Source organism: Pleurodeles waltl, chromosome 12 (assembly GCF_031143425.1).
Source record: "Pleurodeles waltl isolate 20211129_DDA chromosome 12, aPleWal1.hap1.20221129, whole genome shotgun sequence".
Taxonomy (NCBI): domain Eukaryota; kingdom Metazoa; phylum Chordata; class Amphibia; order Caudata; family Salamandridae; genus Pleurodeles; species Pleurodeles waltl.
The window spans coordinates 87,637,038-87,658,537 of record NC_090451.1 but is presented as its reverse complement, the minus strand read 5'-3'; the positions used below and the strand labels follow the sequence as shown (position 1 = coordinate 87,658,537).

The 21,500-nt window shown below is 44.7% G+C and overlaps 1 protein-coding gene across 4 annotated transcripts in view; it reads right to left on the bottom strand.

The window, feature by feature from the left end:
• RANBP3 (RAN binding protein 3) overlaps nt 1-20,875 on the bottom strand; it is a 380,969-nt gene extending 360,094 nt beyond the window's left edge. For 2 of the 4 annotated variants that reach the window (XR_011199904.1, XM_069217334.1), the window contains exon 1: nt 20,738-20,869. Coding sequence is in view for 2 of the 4 variants with exons in the window: in XM_069217334.1 (XP_069073435.1) it covers nt 20,738-20,759 (22 nt within the window). In the remaining 2 variants the exon portion in view is untranslated. Of the gene's footprint in view, nt 1-20,737 lie in introns of all 4 variants that reach the window. The other 2 variants (XR_011199903.1, XM_069217335.1) reach the window with 2 other exon arrangements.
• Between the last annotated feature and the right edge of the window lie 625 nt (nt 20,876-21,500).

The window sequence follows — 21,500 nt, the reverse complement described above, 5'->3', positions numbered from 1 at the left end:
GAAGCGACGGGCTGCAGGAAATAAACGGTTGGGCCTTTATAGGTGCAGAAAAGCGGGATTTGGTTTTTGAACTGGGACACTGCCCCCCTCAACGCCACAAACTAAAGACACTAGCGAACAGCCCGATGGTAATGTTGGTTTCCGAACTGGCTGCTGCTGCTACCTGGTGAGAACAGGGAGGGGACTGCAAAGTTCAACAGGGGAACTGTCGTGACAGGAATCTCCCCCCCCCCCCATAAATTACAGAGACTTTTCTTAACGTGTAGCAAAAGAGAGCCCGCACAGGGTGTGTGTCTACGTTGGCCTGAAGGAACAGGTCCCCTATGGAAATTAATGTACACTACTCATATTGAAACGTTAAACCAAATCACGGCGGAGTGACACTAGGCACAGGACATGGCAGGGAAATCCAAGGCAGCTAAAGCCCAGGAGCGGTCAACGCCCAGGATAACATCAGGTGAACAGCAAACAATGCCTAATCTATTATCCCTGGAAAACACGTTGCAAGCCCATTCGACTCAATTTGAGAAAATCCTGCAGGCAATAATGGACTCCAAATCCTCACTAGAAAATAGAATTGATACTGTGTCCCAGGACCTGAATCTGCTAAGGGCGGATCATCGTAATTTGACAGAAACAGTTGGAACAGTGGAGGACACGCTGAGCGGGCTCAACCCACTGGTATTAGAAAATCAGAAACAAATCAGACGCTTGGAATCCGAGGTGAAGGTCCTATGGTGACGGACTAAGGAGGCGGAGGCGGAGGGCAGGTCCCGGCGCAATAATGTCCGCTTTTTGGGGTTTCCCGAAAGATCAGAAGAGGATTATTTTTGGAACAATGGCTGATCAAAGAAGTAATGCTTGGTGCCCCATCAAAGTTTTTTTCTGTGGAAAGAGCACACAGAGTCCCAGGGAAACAACCAGCTCCAGGGATGCAGCCTAGACCGTTGATAGCAAGATTTTTAAATTATAGGGACAGAGACGCAATACTGCTACACTTTCGCACCAAAGGCCCTATTCAATATGAGGGCTCATCTATTACGGCCTACCCGGACTTCACCCAAGAAGTACAGAGACAATGCAATTCCTATATGAAAATCAAACAATGACTTCAGGAGCATAGCATTAAGTATGCCCTGAAGCTCCCTGCTAAATTGCGAGTGATCTCAGATGATAGAACACACACCTTCCCCATCCCTGAAGATGCGTGGACATGGTTGCATGCCAAAGGGCTGGCACAACCCCAGGAAGGCACGGGGGATAGTGGCGAATGGATCACTTCACCAGCACGGAGGAGACCCAGGAAACGTTCTAAGTCACAACCCTCTGAAAAACAAGCAGCAGCTGAGATAGCAACGGTATTGAAGGAGTTGACTGCACACACAAAACCCCTTTGGCGCGCTGCGCACCAATGTAAAAAAAACATACAGACTCTGATTAAGCTAGTTCCGATTCGACGATACTGGAGGCGCTAAGAGGTCCGAAGTTAACACCCAGATCAGCGGATGCATTGTGATGATAAGAGGAAGGAGGGGTGGAACTGTATCATTCCTCAATGGACTCTGTGGTACAACTATGGAACACTGGCACAGAGGGACTAGACTGATCAAGTAAGACACGGCCTTTGCACATAAGTACTAGCTGGACCTCTCGCTCACTTTATATATTAGTAAGTTATAATATTGTACCCATGGAGTTGGTGAGGCCAGCTCACCCCAGGGGCGCCGACATACGTAAATCTTTTTTGTTCAAAGGTGGGGGCCCCTTATAAGGGTCACCTCCTAATGTTAATATGCCTCCCCACCAGGTATCCGCATGGATACAGCTTTTCTTTATAAGAAGTGTGTTGTGTATTTTGCCTATACAGATGGCTGCTAGAACTAAGCAAGTTCAGCATGGTTGTTGGGGGATTAGTTGGGGAGGGTGGCGGGTGGAATGTATTTACTTATGTTTATTAGGTCTTTTCAAACAAGATATATTTTGGCACAGCTGTTAGTTTATATTACAAGCAAGAAACAGAAAGAAATAGCTTGGGGCAGGGTGGCAGACCAGTTCAGGGCACATACACAAACACTTTACAACAATATTGGTGCAGTTCTCAAACCACGTTATGTATGAATGCAATATAATTACGTGGAACGGGTATAAGACACCGTATTAATGCCCGCCTTAAGCGCCAGGGGATACATATTGCCATCCTGCAAGAGACGCACTTACTGGAGGCCGATTTGAAAGTATTAAGGGGGGCGCTGGGGAGGACAGATCATGGGCACATCATACTCTGCCTATGCAAGGGGGGTATTGGTGTGGATAGCTCAGGGGGTACCGTATGTCCAACACACACATAGAATAGATCAAGGGGGCAGATATGTGGTAATGGAGGGGCAGTTAGATGGTAGACAACTCACGATAATAGGGATGTACGCCACTAATAGTGCACTGCCTGAATTTTTGCGTACACCGATACCAGCCTTGCTAGTCAATCCTGAAGCACCAGCTGTGTGGGGAGGTGATTTTAATAGTACACCAGATAGGATACTTGATCGATCAATCCCACCCCCGAGAGGGCTACCACACGGGAGGGCTACTGGTCCACTGTTGACATGGGCGGGAGACATGAGACTAAACGATCTCTGGCGTATAAGTCACCCAATGCAACGGGAATACTCTCTATTCAGTACCCCACAAGGTACACACCAGGATAGACATTACGTGGGGAACCCATGAAATATGTTCCCTAGTCAAGGACACTGAATACCTGGCCAAAACGCTATCTGATCATTCTCCACTTAGGCTAACGCTGTGATGGGGAAGGAGACACTCCGCGATCCCCACTTGGCGCCTGCAATGGGAGGCTCTTCTAGATCAGGGTTTCAGGGAGGAATTAAACACAACGATAAGACACTATTGGGAAATAAACAAGGGCTCCACAGATACAAGAGCGAAGGAGTGGGACGCGCACAGTCATTGTCCGGGGGGCACCATCTATCTGCCAGCTGGGGGGGGGGGGGGGTTTAGGCGCTTGCTTCATGTTGAGGTCACCAAATTGGAAAAAGATGAGAAAGCTGGAAATCGCAGTGGCACAAAACGGGGCACCATATAAAGAACTAGGGAACATAAGCACAAAATATAACAGGGCAGATTTAAGGCTTCGCTGTCATGACTACAATTATTACTTAACGCAACTACAAACAGAAGGAGATAGGTCAGTGAGACTGCTGGCATGGCTACTCAGAGAGGATCGCCAGCAAGCCCCTATAGGGACTACACGACTGGCTGATGGAACTATGGCCACTAGTCAGGAATTAATAAATAAAGCGTTTGAGGATTACTATACAGGCTTATATAAGGGACAGGCAACATGCACTACCCAACAATTGGGGACTTTTCTTGGAGAGGAGACCTTAGCACAATTGTCACAAGCAGATAAATAGACATTAGAGGCTCCTTTAACAATGGAAGAACTGGAGGCGGCCATAGCACAGATGTCCAGGAATAAAGCGCTGGGAACAGATGGCTTGCCAATAGAATATTACACCACTTACTCAAAACACTTGAAATCACACTTGCTGGCAGTGTCTGAAGAGGCGTGGTCCCGCAAATTACTCCCGCCTACACAATGGGAAGCACTGATAGTGATCCTGCCTTAACAGGGTCGTGACCTTACAGATGTTAAGTCATACAGACCACTCTCGCTACTAAACCTAGATGGCAAAATATTGGGAAAAATCCCGGCAAATAGGTGAGCTCCCATAATACACACCTTAGTACACGAAGACCAGAATGGCTTCATCCCAAAACGCAACACATTTTTTAATATTCGCAGGCTGCCGAGTATAATAGAGGACACTCAGTCAGAGGCACACGAGAATGTGGCAATATCATTGGACATCGAGAAAGCATGCGACACACTGGGGTGGGTCTACCTGTTTGTAACTATGCAGAGTATGGGGTTTGGCCCTAGTTACATATGTTGGGTGCAGACATTATTTGCCGAAACCCAGGGCCAGAGTGAAGACAGGAGGCATTGTATCCAACAGCTTCCCCATTGAAGGGGTACCAGACAGGGGGGCCCAATATCTCCCTTATTGTTCGCCATCGCGATGGAACCATTGGCATCTAGATTACATGCGGATGGGGAGCGGTGGGGAGTGCTCAGTGAGGGAACCCCCCATATAGTCTCGCTATATGCGGACGATGCCCTGATATACATGAGAAGGGTGAGTGAAACCATCCCTTTGGTGATATCCCTACTGGAGGAGTATGGAAGGATATCGGGATTGATGGTGAACTGGGATAAGTCATGTGTGTTCCCACTGACTGAATGACTCACTGAGAATAGGGAGTCTGCACCAGCAGGGTGCTTGAAATGGTGCTTTGACACCTTCAAATACCTAGGAGTTCAAATTTACCATAAGCCTGGTGACCTGAGGGACGGCAACTTAGGGCGCGTGCAGAACTCCATGAAGGGGTTCTTGTGTTTCTGGTGTTCACTGTCGCCACTAGGTAGTGGCGATAGCGAACATGCTACTACTTCCACACTTCTTTACTTTTCTGTGGCATTGCCGGTTGTAGTGCCTAAAAGTTTCTTCAGTGAATTAAACACAGTATTATTGGGACTTATATGGGGAGGGGGCAGAACCAGAGTTGCTCCTGCCACCCTGCAGCGTCCATTAAGCAAGGGTGGACTGGGAGCCCCAAACTTTGAATTGTACTTTGCGGCTGCGCAATTGCAATGGATACTAAACTGGATACAAAGACCTGAATCAGCTGAATCCACATGGATCATGAAACAGCTGCATGGCGTGCCACTGATCACATGGCTGTCGAATACTTTAGCAAGAGGGTCCTCCGGTAACCCATTAATGATAGCTGCACACGGTATATACAAAAGGGCCGACCGGGGATCCCATACTCCCCCCTTACCCCCCTAGGACAAATCCCAGGAAAGGGGAAATATAGCAGGTACGCATTCTACCACAGTTTGGGCAGAGGCGGGCATACTAACGGTAGGAGACTGCTTTGAGGAAGGAGTACTAATGTTGTTTGAATCCATTAAAAAATCTCACTGCAGTGGTGTAGGAAAGTACCATCTTGCCTGGCATGTTACCCCCATTTTTCACTGTATATATGTTGTTTTAGTTGTATGTGTCACTGGGACCCTGCCAGCCAGGGCCCCAGTACTCATAAGTGTGCCTGAATGTGTTACCTGTGTAGTGACTAACTGTCTCACTGAGGCTCTGCTATCCAGAACCTCAGTGGTTATGCTCTCTCATTTCTTTCAAATTGTCACTAACAGACTATTGACCAATTTTACCAATTTACATTGGCTTACTGGAACACCCTTATAATTCCCTAGTATATGGTACTGAGGTACCCAGGGTATTGGGGTTCCAGGAGATCCTTATGGGCTGCAGCATTTCTTTTGCCACCCATAGGGAGCTCTGACAATTCTTACACAGGCCTGCCACTGCAGCCTGAGAGAAATAACGTCCACGTTATTTCACAGCCATTTTACACTGCACTTAAGTAACTTATAAGTCACCTATATGTCTAACCTTTACCTGGTAACGGTTGGGTGCTAAGTTACTTAGTGTGTGGGCACCCTGGCACTAGCCAAGGTGCCCCCACATTGTTCAGGGCCAATTCCCCGGACTTTGTGAGTGCGGGGACACCATTACACGCGTGCACTAAATATAGGTCACTACCTATATGTAGCTTCACAATGGTAACTCCGAATATGGCCATGTAACATGTCTATGATCATGGAATTGCCCCCTCTATGCCATCCTGGCATAGTTGGCACAATCCCATGATCCCAGTGGTCTGTAGCACAGACCCTGTTACTGCCAAACTGCCTTTCCCTGGGTTTCACTGCAGCTGCTGCCAACCCCTCAGACAGGCTTCTGCCCTCCTGGGGTCCAGCCAGGCCTGGCCCAGGAAGGCAGAACAAAGGACTTCCTCAGAGAGGGTGTTACACCCTCTCCCTTTGGAAAATGGTGTGAAGGCAGGGGAGGAGTAGCCTCCCCCAGCCTCTGGAAATGCTTTCATGGGCACACATGGTGCCCATTTCTGCATAAGCCAGTCTACACCGGTTCAGGGACCCCTTAGCCCTGCTCTGGCGCGAAACTGGACAAGGGAAAGGGGAGTGTCCACTCCCCTGACCTGTACCTCCCCTGGGAGGTGCCCAGAGCTCCTCCAGTGTGCTCCAGACCTCTGCCATCTTGGAAACAGAGGTGCTGCTGGCACACTGGACTGCTCTGAGTGGCCAGTGCCAGCAGGTGACGTCCGAGACTCCTCCTGATAGGCTCCTTCAGGTGTTGCTAGCCTATCCTCTCTCCTAGGTAGCCAAACCCTCTTTTCTGGCTATTTAGGGTCTCTGTCTCTTGGGATTCCTTAGATAACGAATGCAAGAGCTCATCCGAGTTCCTCTGCATCTCTCTCTTCACCTTCTGCCAAGGAATCGACTGCTGACCGCCCTGGAAGCCTGCAAAACTGCAACAAAGTAGCGAAGACGACTACTGCAACTCTGTAACGCTGATCCTGCCGCCTTCTCGACTATTTTCCTGGTGGTGCATGCTGTGGGGGTAGTCTGCCTCCTCTCTGCACTAGAAGCTCCGAAGAAATCTCCCGTGGGTCGACGGAATCGTCCCCCTGCAGCCGCAGGCACCAAAGAACTGCATCACCGGTACCCTGGGTCTCCTCTGAGCACGACAAGCGAGGTCCCTTGAATCCAGCAACTCTGTCCAAGTGACTCCCAGTCCAGTGACTCTTCAGTCCAAGTTTGGTGGAGGTAAGTCCTTGCCTCCCCACGCCAGACTGCATTGCTGGGAACCGCGACTTTTGCAGCTACTCCGGCCTCCATGCACTTCCGGCGGAAATCCTTTGTGCACAGTCCAGCCTGGGTCCACGGCACTCTAACCTGCATTGCACGACCTCCTAAGTTGTTCTCCGGCGACGTGGGACTCCTTTGTGCGACTTCGGGTGAGCACCATTTCACGCATCCTCGTAGTGCCTGTTTCTGGCACTTCTGCGGGTGCTGCCTGCTGCTGAGAGGGCTCCTTGTCTTGCTCGACGCCCCCTCTGTCCCCTGACGCAATTGGCGACATCCTGGTCCCTCCTGGGCCACAGCAGCATCCAAAAACACTAACCGCACGATTTGCAGCTAGCAAGGCTTGTTGGCGGTCTTTCGGCGGGAAAACACTTCTGCACGACTCTCCACGGCGTGAGGGATCCGTCCTCCAAAGGGGAAGTCTCTAGCCCTTGTCGTTCCTGCAGAAACCTAAGCTTCTACTGCCCAGTAGCAGCTTCTTTGCACCCACAGCTGGCATTTCCTGGGCATCTGCCCATCTCCGACTTGCTTGTGACTTTTGGACTTGGTCCCCTTGTTCCACAGGTACCCTTGACTGGAAATCCATTGTTGTTGCATTGCTGATTTGTGTCTTTCTTGCAGAATTCCCCTATCACGACTTCTATGTCCTTAGGGGAACTTTAGTGCACTTTGCACTCACTTTTCAGGGTCTTGGGGTGGGCTATTTTTCTAACCCTTACTATTTTCTAATAGTCCCAGTGACCCTCTACAAGGTCACATAGGTTTGGGGTCCATTCGTGGTTCGCATTCCACTTTTGGAGTATATGGTTTGTGTTGCCCCTGTCCCTATGTGTCTCCATTGCATCCTATTGTAACTATACATTGTTTGCACTGTTTTCTAATACTATTACTGCATATTTTGGTATTGTGTACATGTATCTTGTGTATATTGGCTATCCTCATACTGAGGGTACTCACCAAGATACTTTTGGCATATTGTCATAAAAAATAAAGTACCTTTATTTTTAGTATATCTGTGTATTGTGTTTTCTTATGATATTGTGCATATGGCACTAGTGGTACTGTAGGAGCTTCACTCGTCTCCTAGTTCAGCCTAAGCTGCTCTGCTAAGCTACCATTATCTATCAGCCTATGCTGCTAGACACCCTATACACTAATAAGGGATAACTGGGCCTGGTGCAAGGTGTAAGTACCCCTTGGTACTCACTACAAGCCAGTCCAGCCTCCTACAAGTGGGACCAGGGCAATTTACAGCATATTATTCTATATGCCACTTAATTAAGAAGGCGTGGTCATCAGGTGACCAGGAACCAACTATCTCCCCAGCGCTGCACCATATGTTGTTATACGACAATACAACTAAAGTCATAACAAATACATATAAAGTTTTAAACATATTCCCCAAAAACGGATTAGAAAACGTTAGAACCCGATGGAATGCTGTTCTACCGAACCAGCTAACATCTGGGGAGTGGTCGCAGGTCCTAAACCACACCCGTAGGGTGTCAAGAAATCCCAGGTTCCGGTACACCCAATTCAATTACACACACCAGAAATACCTCGCACCTGAAGTGTATGTTCCCTGGGGCGGACATTCTTTGCCCTCGCTGTGGCTTCCCCCCGTCAACCCATTTCTATCATATGGTCTGGGAATGCGGTCCCCTGGAGATGGAATGGCAGGGAGTAGTGGCTGACATTTCAGAGATAACAGACCTTGTATTCACGCTAGATCCCGGCTCCTGTCTACTGGGAGTTAGGATAAGGGAAAAAAAGCACAGATATATTCACAGGTTTGCAGACCTAGCTTTCATAATGTACAAAAGGTTGATTGCTATGAACTGGAAAGCCCCTAAAGTGCCAGATCTGAAAACATGGCGTGTCTTAACACTGCGCACGCACAGCGTATCAGGTATTACGTAAGTTATTAGACGAAGGTCAGGCGCACACTGGGTGGGATGCCTGGGAAACATTTGTCGCCAAACTGGAGGTTAAAAACGATGAGCGCCCACCATGAAACCAGGTGGCACCACGAAACGCAGACGGTGGACATCCCATACACAGCCCCCCACGGGCCACATGCGCTCCACAAGGAAGTAACAAACATAAAATTGGAGCATGCACTATAAAAGATGCTATTGTATATCAAACCCTGACACACACAAAAGATGTAAAATAAACAATGGTTTCCGTCAACTGCTAATTATAGTTCTAGTTATAACTTGTGATTCAGTTGCGTACTGCAGAAGATGAATACTGTGGATTGTGATTGGACCTAAGTTGTTACTCACGTTATAGGTTATCTTGGACCAGCTAAATTCTACTATGACAATGCTACAATGGTCAATAAATGTGCAGAAAACAATAAAAAAAAGAAGTTAAAAAAAAAAAAATATGAAGATCAACCAAAGCCAACCAGACACTTCTCCAAAGCCAGAAGTGAAAAGAAAGATCTGGTGCCCTTAACTGTCAGATATCACGCTCAGACATGTAATGATTATCTGCAAGTCCTCAACCATAGCTTAAACAGACACCTCTTTGGGCGGTACTAACGAACTGGGCTACAATGTTCTAGTGGCACCCGAATACTCACTCCCTTGAGACTTCAGTTATCTGGGCATTTATCTCCATCTTTCTGGATGGTGCCCTGAAGTCTGGAATGAGCTGCTCCAATAGGAAATTACAGCACGACTTTGTGGGTGGGGTATCAAAAACACCAGTCTATGAAAGGAGACATAGTGTAGCACACACCCTTTGGCGGCAGAATCTTTTGCTTTGCTGCTGAACATCTCAGCACAACACAGATGACCTCCAGTAGACTTTCAGACTAGAGCAAACTGACAGTAAACAGAAGGTCAGAAAACCTTGAACAAAGACAGGGAGAGACAGTGTTCCCAGCCAAGCAATTCTTATGTTCCTACACTGAGAATGCCATTCTAACTTTAAGCAACAAAAAAAAATTATATATATATATTTTACATTTGTTCTACTAAAATCAACCCATCACTATGGAACCATAACTTACTTATACAAGAAGAACAAATCACTGTTCACATGATAAGAATCCATGGGGCTTGGATTTAGTCCTGCTCTCTGCATTAATGTTAGCATCTTTTTGGTTCAGTTTTTCATCCGCTCCCAACTAACTGGCTGAGGGACGTCTACTTCTGCTTTTTTTGGCCGTGTACAAATCTCACACCTTCAAATCTCACCCCAAAATGATGAAAGACTATGCATTACTAACTTGTTTGTGCTATTTCAGGACTGATCTTGAAAATATAAGACATTTAGCTGCTCAGACTCAGAGAAACAAATGTATCTCATGATATAATGTAGACTGATAAAGCATGCATCCAACCCCTTAGTGGATCTTGGCGCTGAATAATAAATGTTACCAACTCAATTACACTAATTTTATGAACCTGCAACCACAGGTTTCTGGAGTGGATTTATTAGTTCAGTGACTCTTCAGACCCAGTACTGTATAGCTTTTACAAACTGGTATTTTCTAGGTGGACGCAGAGGGCCTGGTAGATATGGAATTTTTATTTATTGAGTATATTAATGAATGGCACAGAGTTGACAAGCTACAAGAAAACCAAACATTTGCAATGTAATAGGTCTTGCATTTGAGAGAGCTAGAGATATTGGCATTGTAAACGACAATGTCTTATCAATGTGTTTTGGAGTGTAATGGATGTATGAGCAGGTGCAGCTGTAGCACTGTCTAGAGGACTGAGAATGAGGAATTACCGGTGGGAACAGAGTCACAGCTGCAGCACTGCTTGGAGGACTTAGAATGGAGAAATTATAGGTGGGACCAGAGAAGCAGTTGCAGCACCATCTAGGTGACTAAGAATGTGGAATTGCCACTGGGTGGAACAGAGACACAGCTGCAACACTGCCTAGAAAACTTAGAATTGGGGGTTGGGGGGTTACTGACCAAAACAGAGAAACAACTGCAGCATTGTCTAGAGGATTGAATGAGGAACTGCCGACAGGACGAGAGAAGCAGCTAGCAGCACTGTCTAAAGGATCAGGAATGAGGAATTACCACTGGGACCTGAGAAGCTGCTAGCAGCACTGTCTAGAGGACTTAGAATGAGGAATGAACGAAGGGACCCGAGAAGCAGCAAGTAACACTGCCTATAAGATTAAGAACGAGGAATTGACACTGTGACCAGAGAAACAGCTGCAGGACTGCCTAGAGGACTTATAATGGGGGGTTACTTATGGGACCGGAAAAGAAGCTAGCAGCACTGCCTAGAGAACTTAGAACGAGGAATTACAGATGGGACCAGAGAAGCAGCTACCAACACCGACCAAAATATGAACATTATAACCAAGGAGGTTGCACGCTGAAGAATACAGGTTTAAACTGGCCCAGGCGGTTTGTCCCCGACATCTGCCGCAGAAATGTCCTAATCAGAACCTGAGGGGTGGTGAAATGTCTTTAAAACACTGCCGGTTTACATGAAGACAATGTTTTTAAAGTTAATGTATAATATGTATGTGTATCACATGGTTGTGTCAACATATATTTTAACCCTTCAAGTACTTTGTAATCAAGACTTTTCTTGCACTATATAACATGTTGTTTCAAAGTTTCATATTTGGTACATTGGCAGTGGTTAATTGAGGTTGTTTAGAGCATGTACGTAAGGGTCCACCAGCAACACAAAATTATTTTGTACTTTAACTTACTAATGATTAGCCTTAGTATCTTTGTTTTATGATATATTGTAGTATCAGCAAGTTGTTGAATACACTAACAAATTTGACTTCTCATAGCATGAAAGGATTGTTCGAACAAATTTGGGCTGTTTAGCTATATCCTTAGACAGGAATAGGTACATCAGTAGTCTCTCACTATTTTGGTCCACTATTTAGTTGAAATAATGTAAACCCCCTGGTGACACTCACAAACTTATACTGTTTTAAGGATTAATGTTCTAACCATACGTCTGTTTCGAAGGCATTTTCCTCTTCTAAGCACACTGACACACACCAGGTGTTATTGATTTAATTCACAAATGAATACATTATTTAAATGGTCTGAACCTCTCGTTTTGTCATTTTGTGTGGTAACTCTCAGAATTCATTCCTCCATACAAACGCTGTTAAGGAGAGCTCAAATAGTACTTGCATTTCAGTTTCAGACAAACCTCATTGCAACTCTGCCAGGCTGAAGTCTGTGGTCACCAGGTTACACTCCATTTGCTCTTGGTGCACTGCTGAGTCTGGACTGGACAGTGGTAGGATTACACCAGCAGCCTTCTGTGGCAGATATGTTGGTGTGCTAGGCTACTCAATGACCGCATGGTATTCTCCACAAACCATCCCACCATCGGAGAAGGTGCACATCCCAACAATGGATGCTCGTGGCGCTCCGTATGTGTAGCTGTGGTGGAAACATGCATGTAGTGTACAATACCTAATAAAATAACTTATTTAAAAATAATTCTTGTTAATCACATTAAAAGCATGTCACAGAGCTCCTAAAAGAGCACTGTTTTCTGAAGGGTGAATTCCTGTGTAAATCATGCAGCCGTTAAACAGCAGCAGAGTTTTTTCAGTGACGAACACAGTTCTAAAATGAGACATGTTGTAGAATGGCGAAGGTGAACCAAAACCCAGAGTCTTGGGGTAATCGTGCAGCCATGTTATTGCTATGGACAGCAAAAACATTAAGGCTGTGATGCCTGGCAGGGAGGAGGGGCCATCACATGCCGTTACAGGAGGAAGCGTGTGAACTTAGTGTCATGGACAACAAAAATGATCACTTCGTGAAATCGCTTGGTAGGTAACTAAGCACAGAGAGGAGGGATATTTAGAATAATGCACCAATAAAAAGGAAGCATTTAAGACAAGTACAACAAAGAACGGAAGGCAAAAGTGGGTGTGGTTAAAGCCCATAGATTAAAAGCAATATGTCTTGCATATAGCGCTGCCTAGGCTCAACCTATCAAATAAAAAATAACAAAATAAAAATACAAATTGTCAGAAAATACATAAACATATCCTTAACGACCCACTGCCGTTAAGGTGCTATTGTGATTTAATATACACCCATCACTTTCCGAATACTTCAGTGAGACGGGTATGTTCACAAGCGGGCCATGTGCTCATTGAACCATTAGAATCAATTAACACCCAACAGAAGAGCCCCAGTCAGGGTGAAACCAGGCTTGGGCTGCTTGGGTTCCGATTCAGGGGTGAGGGGACTGGCAGTTCGGTCTGGATTGTTCCTATATTGAGCAGGGTCAAGAGTGATTTGTGAACGGCTGGGTAAAAACAGAGGTGGCTTGGAGTGCAAAGTAAGATGGACTGGGATGAAGTCCAGAGTGATTATCAGTAGCTGAGATTAATTCAAGCATTCCACCTGTTGGAACAGGTCATTTTAGCAGGGTTATCCCAAAATGTTTTGCTTTTTTCCTCCTATTTTTTCTGACCTGTTTTTGTTGGCTTTAGGATTCTGGGCACTTCACCACTGCTAACCAGAGCTAAGATGCATATGCTGCCTGTGTAAATTGTATTGGTGATTGGTTTATCCATGATTAGCATATTTGATTTACTGGTAAATCAAAGGCTACTAGTGGGTCTGCAGCATGGACTGTGCCACCGGCATGAGTAGCCCTGTAGACATGTGTCAGACCTGCCACTGCAGTGTCTGTGTATGCAGTTTTAAACTGCCACTTCGCACTGGAAAGTGCACCCACTTGTCAGGCCTAAACCTTCAGATTTATTACCTTTAAGTTACTCCATAAGGTAGGCCCATGGGCACGGTACAGGATATTTAAAAAGGTAGGACACGTAATGTGTTTTACCCACCCAGAAAATGAAATACTGCTAAATTCAGTTTTCACTATTGTAAGGCCTTTCTCTCCCACAGAGTAATATGGGGTTTGCCTTCAAATATCTTGCAAGTGTAATTTCCCATTGGGGGCAGATAGAGTTATGGAGTTTAGTATCTCTGAACTAACAATTTAAAAAATACATCTTTTGGTGAAGTTGGTTTTTGAACTGAAAGTTTAAAAATTCCAGTTTTAGAAAGTGGGTATTTTCTTCCTTAACCATTCTGTGCATCAGAGAACTACATGTCTGGGTCAGGATAACAGTTAGGCTGTTTATAAATTCACTCTAGACAGCCACACAAAGGGAGCAGAGGAGTGCCCTGTGTTCCCCAATGGATCTTTCTGAGCTAGAGTGGTGGGAGAGGCAGACACTTGCACCTGAATAGGGCTGTGCTTGTCATTACACAAAGCAGTCTATTACCCCCTAGAGTGTGTCTGGGGCCGAGGCAGGGAAACCCAGGGTCTTGTGCACTACAAAGATTTTTCTTTGAAGTTTGCCTACTTCAAAAGACAGAAATGGGTTTAAGTACTGCACCTCTGCTCGCAGCTTCTGTCCTGGAAGTGGAAGGACTGGGCTTTGCTTTCTACGGGCTTGAAGTGAGCTTACTTCCTGTTAAGTCTCAGGGACATCAAACACTTAATCTACAAGTACCTGGGCTCTTCTGCGGAGATTCCCGACTTGCCAAGTGGTGCCAACTCCAATCCCTGGACTATTGGAAGTGTAAACTGGTGACCTGAAGCAGAAGATCCACGCACTGATGCGCCACAGGTAAAGTAAATACAAAAAATATATATATATCTGTCTGTGTGAATCCCTTACAGACTCGAGTGAGGGCCCCTACTTGGACAGGGTGCAAACCACTGCCACCTATAGACCCCATTTCTAACACCACCCATCAAATTTCTGTATACTTTATTATCCATGTTTTATTCTCTTTATTTTCGGCTATGCACACGACATAATGGAAGTGGGACCAATGCATCAAGATTGCAATGTGCCTCAACTAAGCTCCATCTCAAGAGTTGAAAGTTTATGTTTATTAATTTCAATCTACAGCCATGGTGAACCTGAAGGGGATTAAATCAGAATTTATACTGGCTTCTGGAAAACGTATCCCTGAGAAATAATGTGACCTCAAACAACCAGACCTCGCTAATAGCTACTGAATATTAAATAGGAGGTTTTTAGGAGTTTTCAGGCGAATAGGCGTAGTCCCATTTCAGAACACTTCTGCCCCATCCGTAATAAGCACTGGACTCAATACCAATCTATCTCCAGAAAAGGCATACACAGACGACTCCACCAGAACCTTTAGGTTTTTCAGCGTAAATGCTATGCTAAGTGCATATCACAGAACCATAAAAGTAGGTAGTTGCTAGCAGGTAATGCATATCCTGTACTAAAGTAAACTAGTCTGGCTAGCACACTGTCTCATACACAGCAAGTAAGTTGTGACCCGCAGCATAAAACGGCCTACAAAGAACACCCTGGGTTTGTGTCATATTCAAGGGAAACCTTAAGGACACTGAAATCACTCCCCACCTTAAGGAGTCAGTTTAGTTAAGCAGCTTAATGTACTAAGCACCAGTAGGCCAACCTATTTATGTGTGACACGTCCCTACAGTAGGTTATTATGAGCTTTCTGAAAAGCAGCTACACTGCTGCCATGAGAAGATGTGACCTATCGATTCTGGGCAAATAACTTAAACATAAATTTAAATAAGTCCAATGTAATCTGGTGTTCCTATAAAGCACTCTACTACCTTTGGGCCAAGTTTGCTTTATATGAACATGCCAAATAAGTGTCTGGACCAGTCATAGGCATGTAGAGCACAAACCAGAGGTAACAGCTACCAAGTGAACATAAAGGAAATCTGTATGTTGAAATGGGGTGTGACGAACCCCTCATCAGTCAGCATAGCAAATCAGGCCACTGATGATCTACGATGACAAAGATTTTATAAAAAGGTATCATGACCCAAGCAGAGAGACAGGCCATCTAACAATTATAAAAAAATAAAAAAGGAAGAATACACAACTGAAGCTGCGGGTAAAAAAATATGAATGTAACACTCTTGCCCAAATGAAGACAGAATCGAAGCAGAGTGCCTGCCCTTCATTTTATCAAATATGTCATAGGCTTTCAGGGTCATACAGCCCTGCAGATAAATCTACAAGACCCAGACACACCTGAAAACCAAACATGTGGGCGAGCCCAGGGTGGTGTGCTTCACATGCACCCAGGACCATTTTCTTACCCACAATGCCCTGTAAACCTCCAACTTTGCTGGAAATCACAAAAATGTGGGGAAAATGTGTGATCGAACCTTCCGGAATCTGCAGGAATAGACAAAATTCCTACCACCCAGCATTGTCACATCTAAACCGATAAAAAATCTGCCCTGCATGTCAGCCTAAAAATGTTTTTGTTTCAAACTGCCCTTTTAGACCTGCTTTGGTTCCCCCATCCCCCACCATAACACTATGGGATTCATGCAAGTCACACCTCCCTGGACTACCTTGGGTGTCTAATTTTCAGAAATGTTTAGGTTTGGTAGGTTTCCCTATATGGTTCCTGAGCAAAGGATCAAAAACACAGTAGCACCATAATCTACGTCACGTCTGATCAGCTTTTAGAAGGGATGCCACTTCAGAAGCCCACACTGAGTGATAATCGGGGTTCACAGCAACAGTGTGTTCAGTACCTACCTAAAATAGGCTCTTAAAGACATTTGCAACATCAGTCAATGGAACTGATTAATTACAGCAGCCTGGGAGAGGGGGGGGGGGGGGGGGGGGGGGGACGGTCTAGATGCAGACCAGAGGGTACCCTCAGACAACAAAGGCACTCCCCTTCATTAAACATGTACCTGTGCAAATGACCTGTTCCGCAATCCCATCTGCTTAGCACTATGCGAAGGAAAGCCTCAATCTGGTGCAGATCTCAATTAAAAAGAAACTCAAGGGCATTAAGCTTTTGGTTGGAATATGCCTAATTCAAGTAAGTAGGGATGCACACACGATATGTTATAAAAAAGGAAAGACAAGCGGCTTTCCACTTGACAGGAATTGCAATTGTTTCAAGTAGAACTACAATACAACCAACATGTTTAATCTCACAATCAAAACTCCTTCAAGGTTTCAAAAGTGGATATACAATAATGCAAAGTTTCCTTATATATAGAAAAGTCAACGTGGCTCAACTGATCTACTGGCTAATAGCAATGTTACTGGCCAATGCTGTACATCATGAAGTACGTGACAGGAATGCAAACAGTTTCATTGTTCAGAGGATATGCTTGCACCATACAGGCACACATCTAGTAAATCAAACAGTGGCTCTGTTAAAAAAAAAAAAAAACAACATCCTTTCTGATTCAAGATGAGGAATGCCACTTGGATAAGTAAAAAAAAATAATTAAAAAAAAAAAAAAAAGTAGTTTACTAGTGCCCACCAATTACAAATAATAATGAGGACCAAGGGAGCAGAAAGAAGCAAAGTAGTGAGCTAAGAGAGCAGGTTGAGGAGAACATGTGGCGATATTTAGGGTAAAAGAATACAAAGAAAAAAAGGAAAAGATAGAAGAGAGCAAAACTGAATACGTGGGTAGGGTATAGCATCAAAAGGAAAAGCAGTACAGAAGGGAAGGACGAAGTGGAAAGAGGAAGCAACAAGGAGCATGGATGCATGTATTTGGATGGGAGGAGGAGCGCAAACACGTGATATACCAAGAACACACAGGCACACTCGTGGAATTCTGAAAGACAAAGAAAAGAACAGTTCCCTAAATACGACCAGTAGAAGGATACAAGACAGCCAACCAAAAGGCATGTTACAAGGTTATACTCCAGGGGAGGCGCATGCAAGAGGATGAGGGCAAGCCCCTGATTAAGAGGCAGGCAAATGAGAGTGACAAAGGCAACAAATGGTAAGCGGCAGGTCAGCTCTAAGCCCTCTAAGATTCTGGTATGGTCCATAAAAGGCTTTTGCCTACAGTCTGCTAGAGGTTAACTAGAATGCAACACCTAAAAAATTTGAAAAAGGCAAGTTACATAATATTAGATAAGAGAAGTTATTTCACGTGCAGGAGCAGACTTGGATTAGAATTAGAGGCACACCGCTGATCAACCGAACAACGCTGGTGTGACATGTTGATAGACGTAACACGCAGAAAGGAAAAAAGGCAATGTTAATTGAATACAATTTTTGTGGTCTTGAAGGTGTGATAATAGGATGGACAAAAAACACGTGTCACTGTATTACTTCTCTATTAGTAGAAATAAACAACTGGCTGTCAATTGGAAATAATCCCAGCTGTGCTTGTCCATAATAAAGTACTCTATGATCTGACTCACGTAGTTTAAACAGTATTGGCGGTACTCGGAAAGGCTTTGTGCTAATCCACTGCGGTCTTGCAACAATACATACTGCTTTTAGACGTGTTTTATTTTTCTTCGAACACTACCTGTTTTTCTGTGATTTTAGGGGCATCTTTCTAAGGCAAGAACAAGAAATAAATCAAAGCCCCATTTAGTTTCTGAAAAACAAAATAACGCCAAATGTATTCATTCTACTTAGTTAAGAATTACTGTATCGCAGAAATTAAGTATAAAGGCATTTAATATTGAAATAATATGAAGATTGAAACCAGGTTGGTGTAAAATCGTCTGTAGATAAATGCAAAAATAAACCCGTCATAAATGTGATAGGCACAAGTTATTTCGCGTTGTGACGTGAAACTAGAAAATAAACTGTGCGACCGTAAGGTAACACAATTAAAGCATCACTCCCAAGTCAGCATTCCTTTCTAAAAGAGAACATTAGGGTCAAGATTTCACCTCTCACACCAGTCTTACGTTCTGCAAAAAAAAAAAAAAAAAATAAATAAATTCTGAAACGCAGATGGTTCATGCCAAATGTTAATCGTGGAACATGACGGAGAAAAAATAAAAACATTTTTAAAGAGGAATTCTAACAAGAAGTGCTACCTTGAAATTGCAGTTCTATATTTGAGCGCTGGCTGTCAGTCACTATATGCAGAAACGCATGATGCGGACGGGGGGGGTGTTTATGGCCCCGGTTCTCCTAAATAGTCTGTCAGATACTGGCGATCAGTCAGAGCCTCAAGCTTCGCTCCGCACTTGACAACCAGGGCTACAGGTTGCTTGGTATTTATTATTGATGCATTTCTATTTCAATTTACCCGTGTTTATTTTGTGAATAAAATTAACCTGCAACTGGTATAGCACAAGATAAATGTACAAAGATGTGCACGTGGATGCCTGACGGGTCGCGGGCTTTAAGAAGCCATACACTATGCATCACTCATGTGCCATACGATTGGCTAAAAACAGCATCGTCGTAGTAAAAGACATGCATGCCACCCGTTTAAAGCTTTATTACGAAACTTCGTTATTTGTGTTTGATAAACTCTCTTTCCGAACATTCTACGTAGGTATACTGTATATTTCGTGTTTAAACTTTCACTTCAATTACTAAATCTCCGATAGTATCATCTGATGTCAAGGATCATGAATGAGCACCTCGACAGCCGATGCAATTTTTGGAAACATGTAAAAACACCATTTATGTATGTACTGACAGGACTTCAATGTATTCGTTATGAAAGATATTGTCTACCTAGCGATGACGCATTTTTATTATGCCATTTGTTTCTTTCAATTGCACAGGACAGGTTTGAGTACTTGGCTACATCACTGATTATGGGAGCATGCCTATGTAATTATGAACCTAAGTTGAGCATAGAGTTATAGATACCGACCTTCATCTGACACGGTTGAAGAACGCGACCATGCACGTAAACACTCCAGGCAAGAAATCGAATTAGCTTAAACTGCACATATATATATATAATAATAATAATAATAATAATATACACACACATCTGACGATATCCGACTTGAACTTTCTAGATGGGTTGGCTGTATACAGAGCGACATAATGTAACAATCACCCTCCTGCTAAACCCGTGGTATTTACTTGACCCACGCTTCTCAAAACAGTGAATCACAAGATGCAAAATTAATTTGCATATTGGAGGTTGGGTAGAAGAAAATAAGTAAACAGAAGAACGAAAGCTGTCTGTTACATATCTACGAATGTTGATCCAACATTTTCATTCTATAGAATGTGTAGTTTTGAAGGACTGTCCAGCTGGCTGGTGAGCTCCTTTGCTGGATGTTAACATATAACATTTCCTTATCAACGTTTCATACTTGGCGAGGAAGTTATTCGCTGTCACTATTAAATCAGTTTTGAAGCAAGGTTTAAACGAAATCACTGTACATCTATAGCACTGCAGAACGTCAAACACATGAGATTCTCTGGATCTAGAATAGCAAAAAAAAAAAAAAAACGACCCACCTATAAATTGAAAAAATACGAACGCGCAGTCTGAACTCAAGAAATATTCATTTGAATGCCTATAAGACGTGGTGGACACCACAAACAGGCTGCTTCGCTGTACAGGGATCATGTGGCACGCTCCTCGAGAAAATTGACACTTGTCCAGCATTTGAGAAAGACAGGCTTTCAATTTGACAAAAAGATGTCATCAAACTTGAACAGATGGAGCGCTCATGGCATCCAACCGGGTGGAGACCTGTCTGGCGGCATTTCCAAAAGTTGCTAGAACGCCGGTTAATGTAGTACAAGGAGAACATTGCCATGGCTTCAGGAAATACACATTCCAGAGATAGCGGCCTATCAGAAGCAGGTGCCCGTGTGAGTAAACACAAGCGCCTTATACGCCCGTATTCTTTGTTAAGCCAGTTCAGGTTTGTGGAGGCGGGGTTGGAGCGGGCTCCGGGCCCGCCTGCTACCCTAAAGTATGCCCCCGCCCAACCGGGCGGCCTGGTTTATTTCCATGTAAGAAATGGGCGCGCTCTCACCTCCCCCCAGCCTGGTGTCTTCACCCCCTTGCCGAACAGTGCCCCCTCTTTGGCCTCCCAAAGGAGTAGCAAAGGTAAAACTGACGCTTCCGTGCTGGCAAGCCCTTCCCGCTGTCCAACGGCCGCCGCCCCCTCCCTTACCTTCATTCGCAAGGTCCGCCATTTTACTCCCCTCGGGATTTCCCACAAAGCACCGCGGTCGCCCGCCTGCGAAGCCTGTACTGAAAGCCACCGAGGCCGCCGGCGACGCGTGCGCACTGCGTTCAGGGCCCTCTTTACCCCGCCGGAGACGTTAGGATGGATCTTGCGCGAGCCAGTTCTAGCTGGCCTCACCTCGCGCCAGTAAATTCGGTCGCCATCTTGGAGGGACAGTTATCTTCCCGTCGAGTGCAGAGTCCAACGCTTGAATGCTCATTAAACTTATAGCACTTGAAAACAGAAATTGGATTCCTAACATTATATCAAGTATTCCACATCATTGTTTCCAAAAGTCAATAAATGTACAACACTGTTTTGTAAAATAAGCTTTTGAAGTTTTACATCACTTAGTGATACCGACCATACAGTCGATAAAGATATATTTAAAGTAAACATTTTCTAGCACTATGTTTTATTTACTGTCCCGGCCCTCTCCCTTTCAGTGGGAAAATGTCCTTGTTCAATATGGCGGAGGAGCAAACTTCGCTCACGTAAGACTCGGGGAGCAGACTTTTCTCCAGCCGAGGAACACAAGCATTGGCATAGCCAAAGGGTCTCGTCTTTGGGACCTTGTTAGTGTTTAGCTATGCAGCACATTATCCTGGGTAGTTCACTTGAAAGCAAGGATTTTTAAAGGACACCGAAATAATCAAATACAAGTGACTAATAATAATAACCGTTTTAACTGGGTTGTTACAAGCTTCAA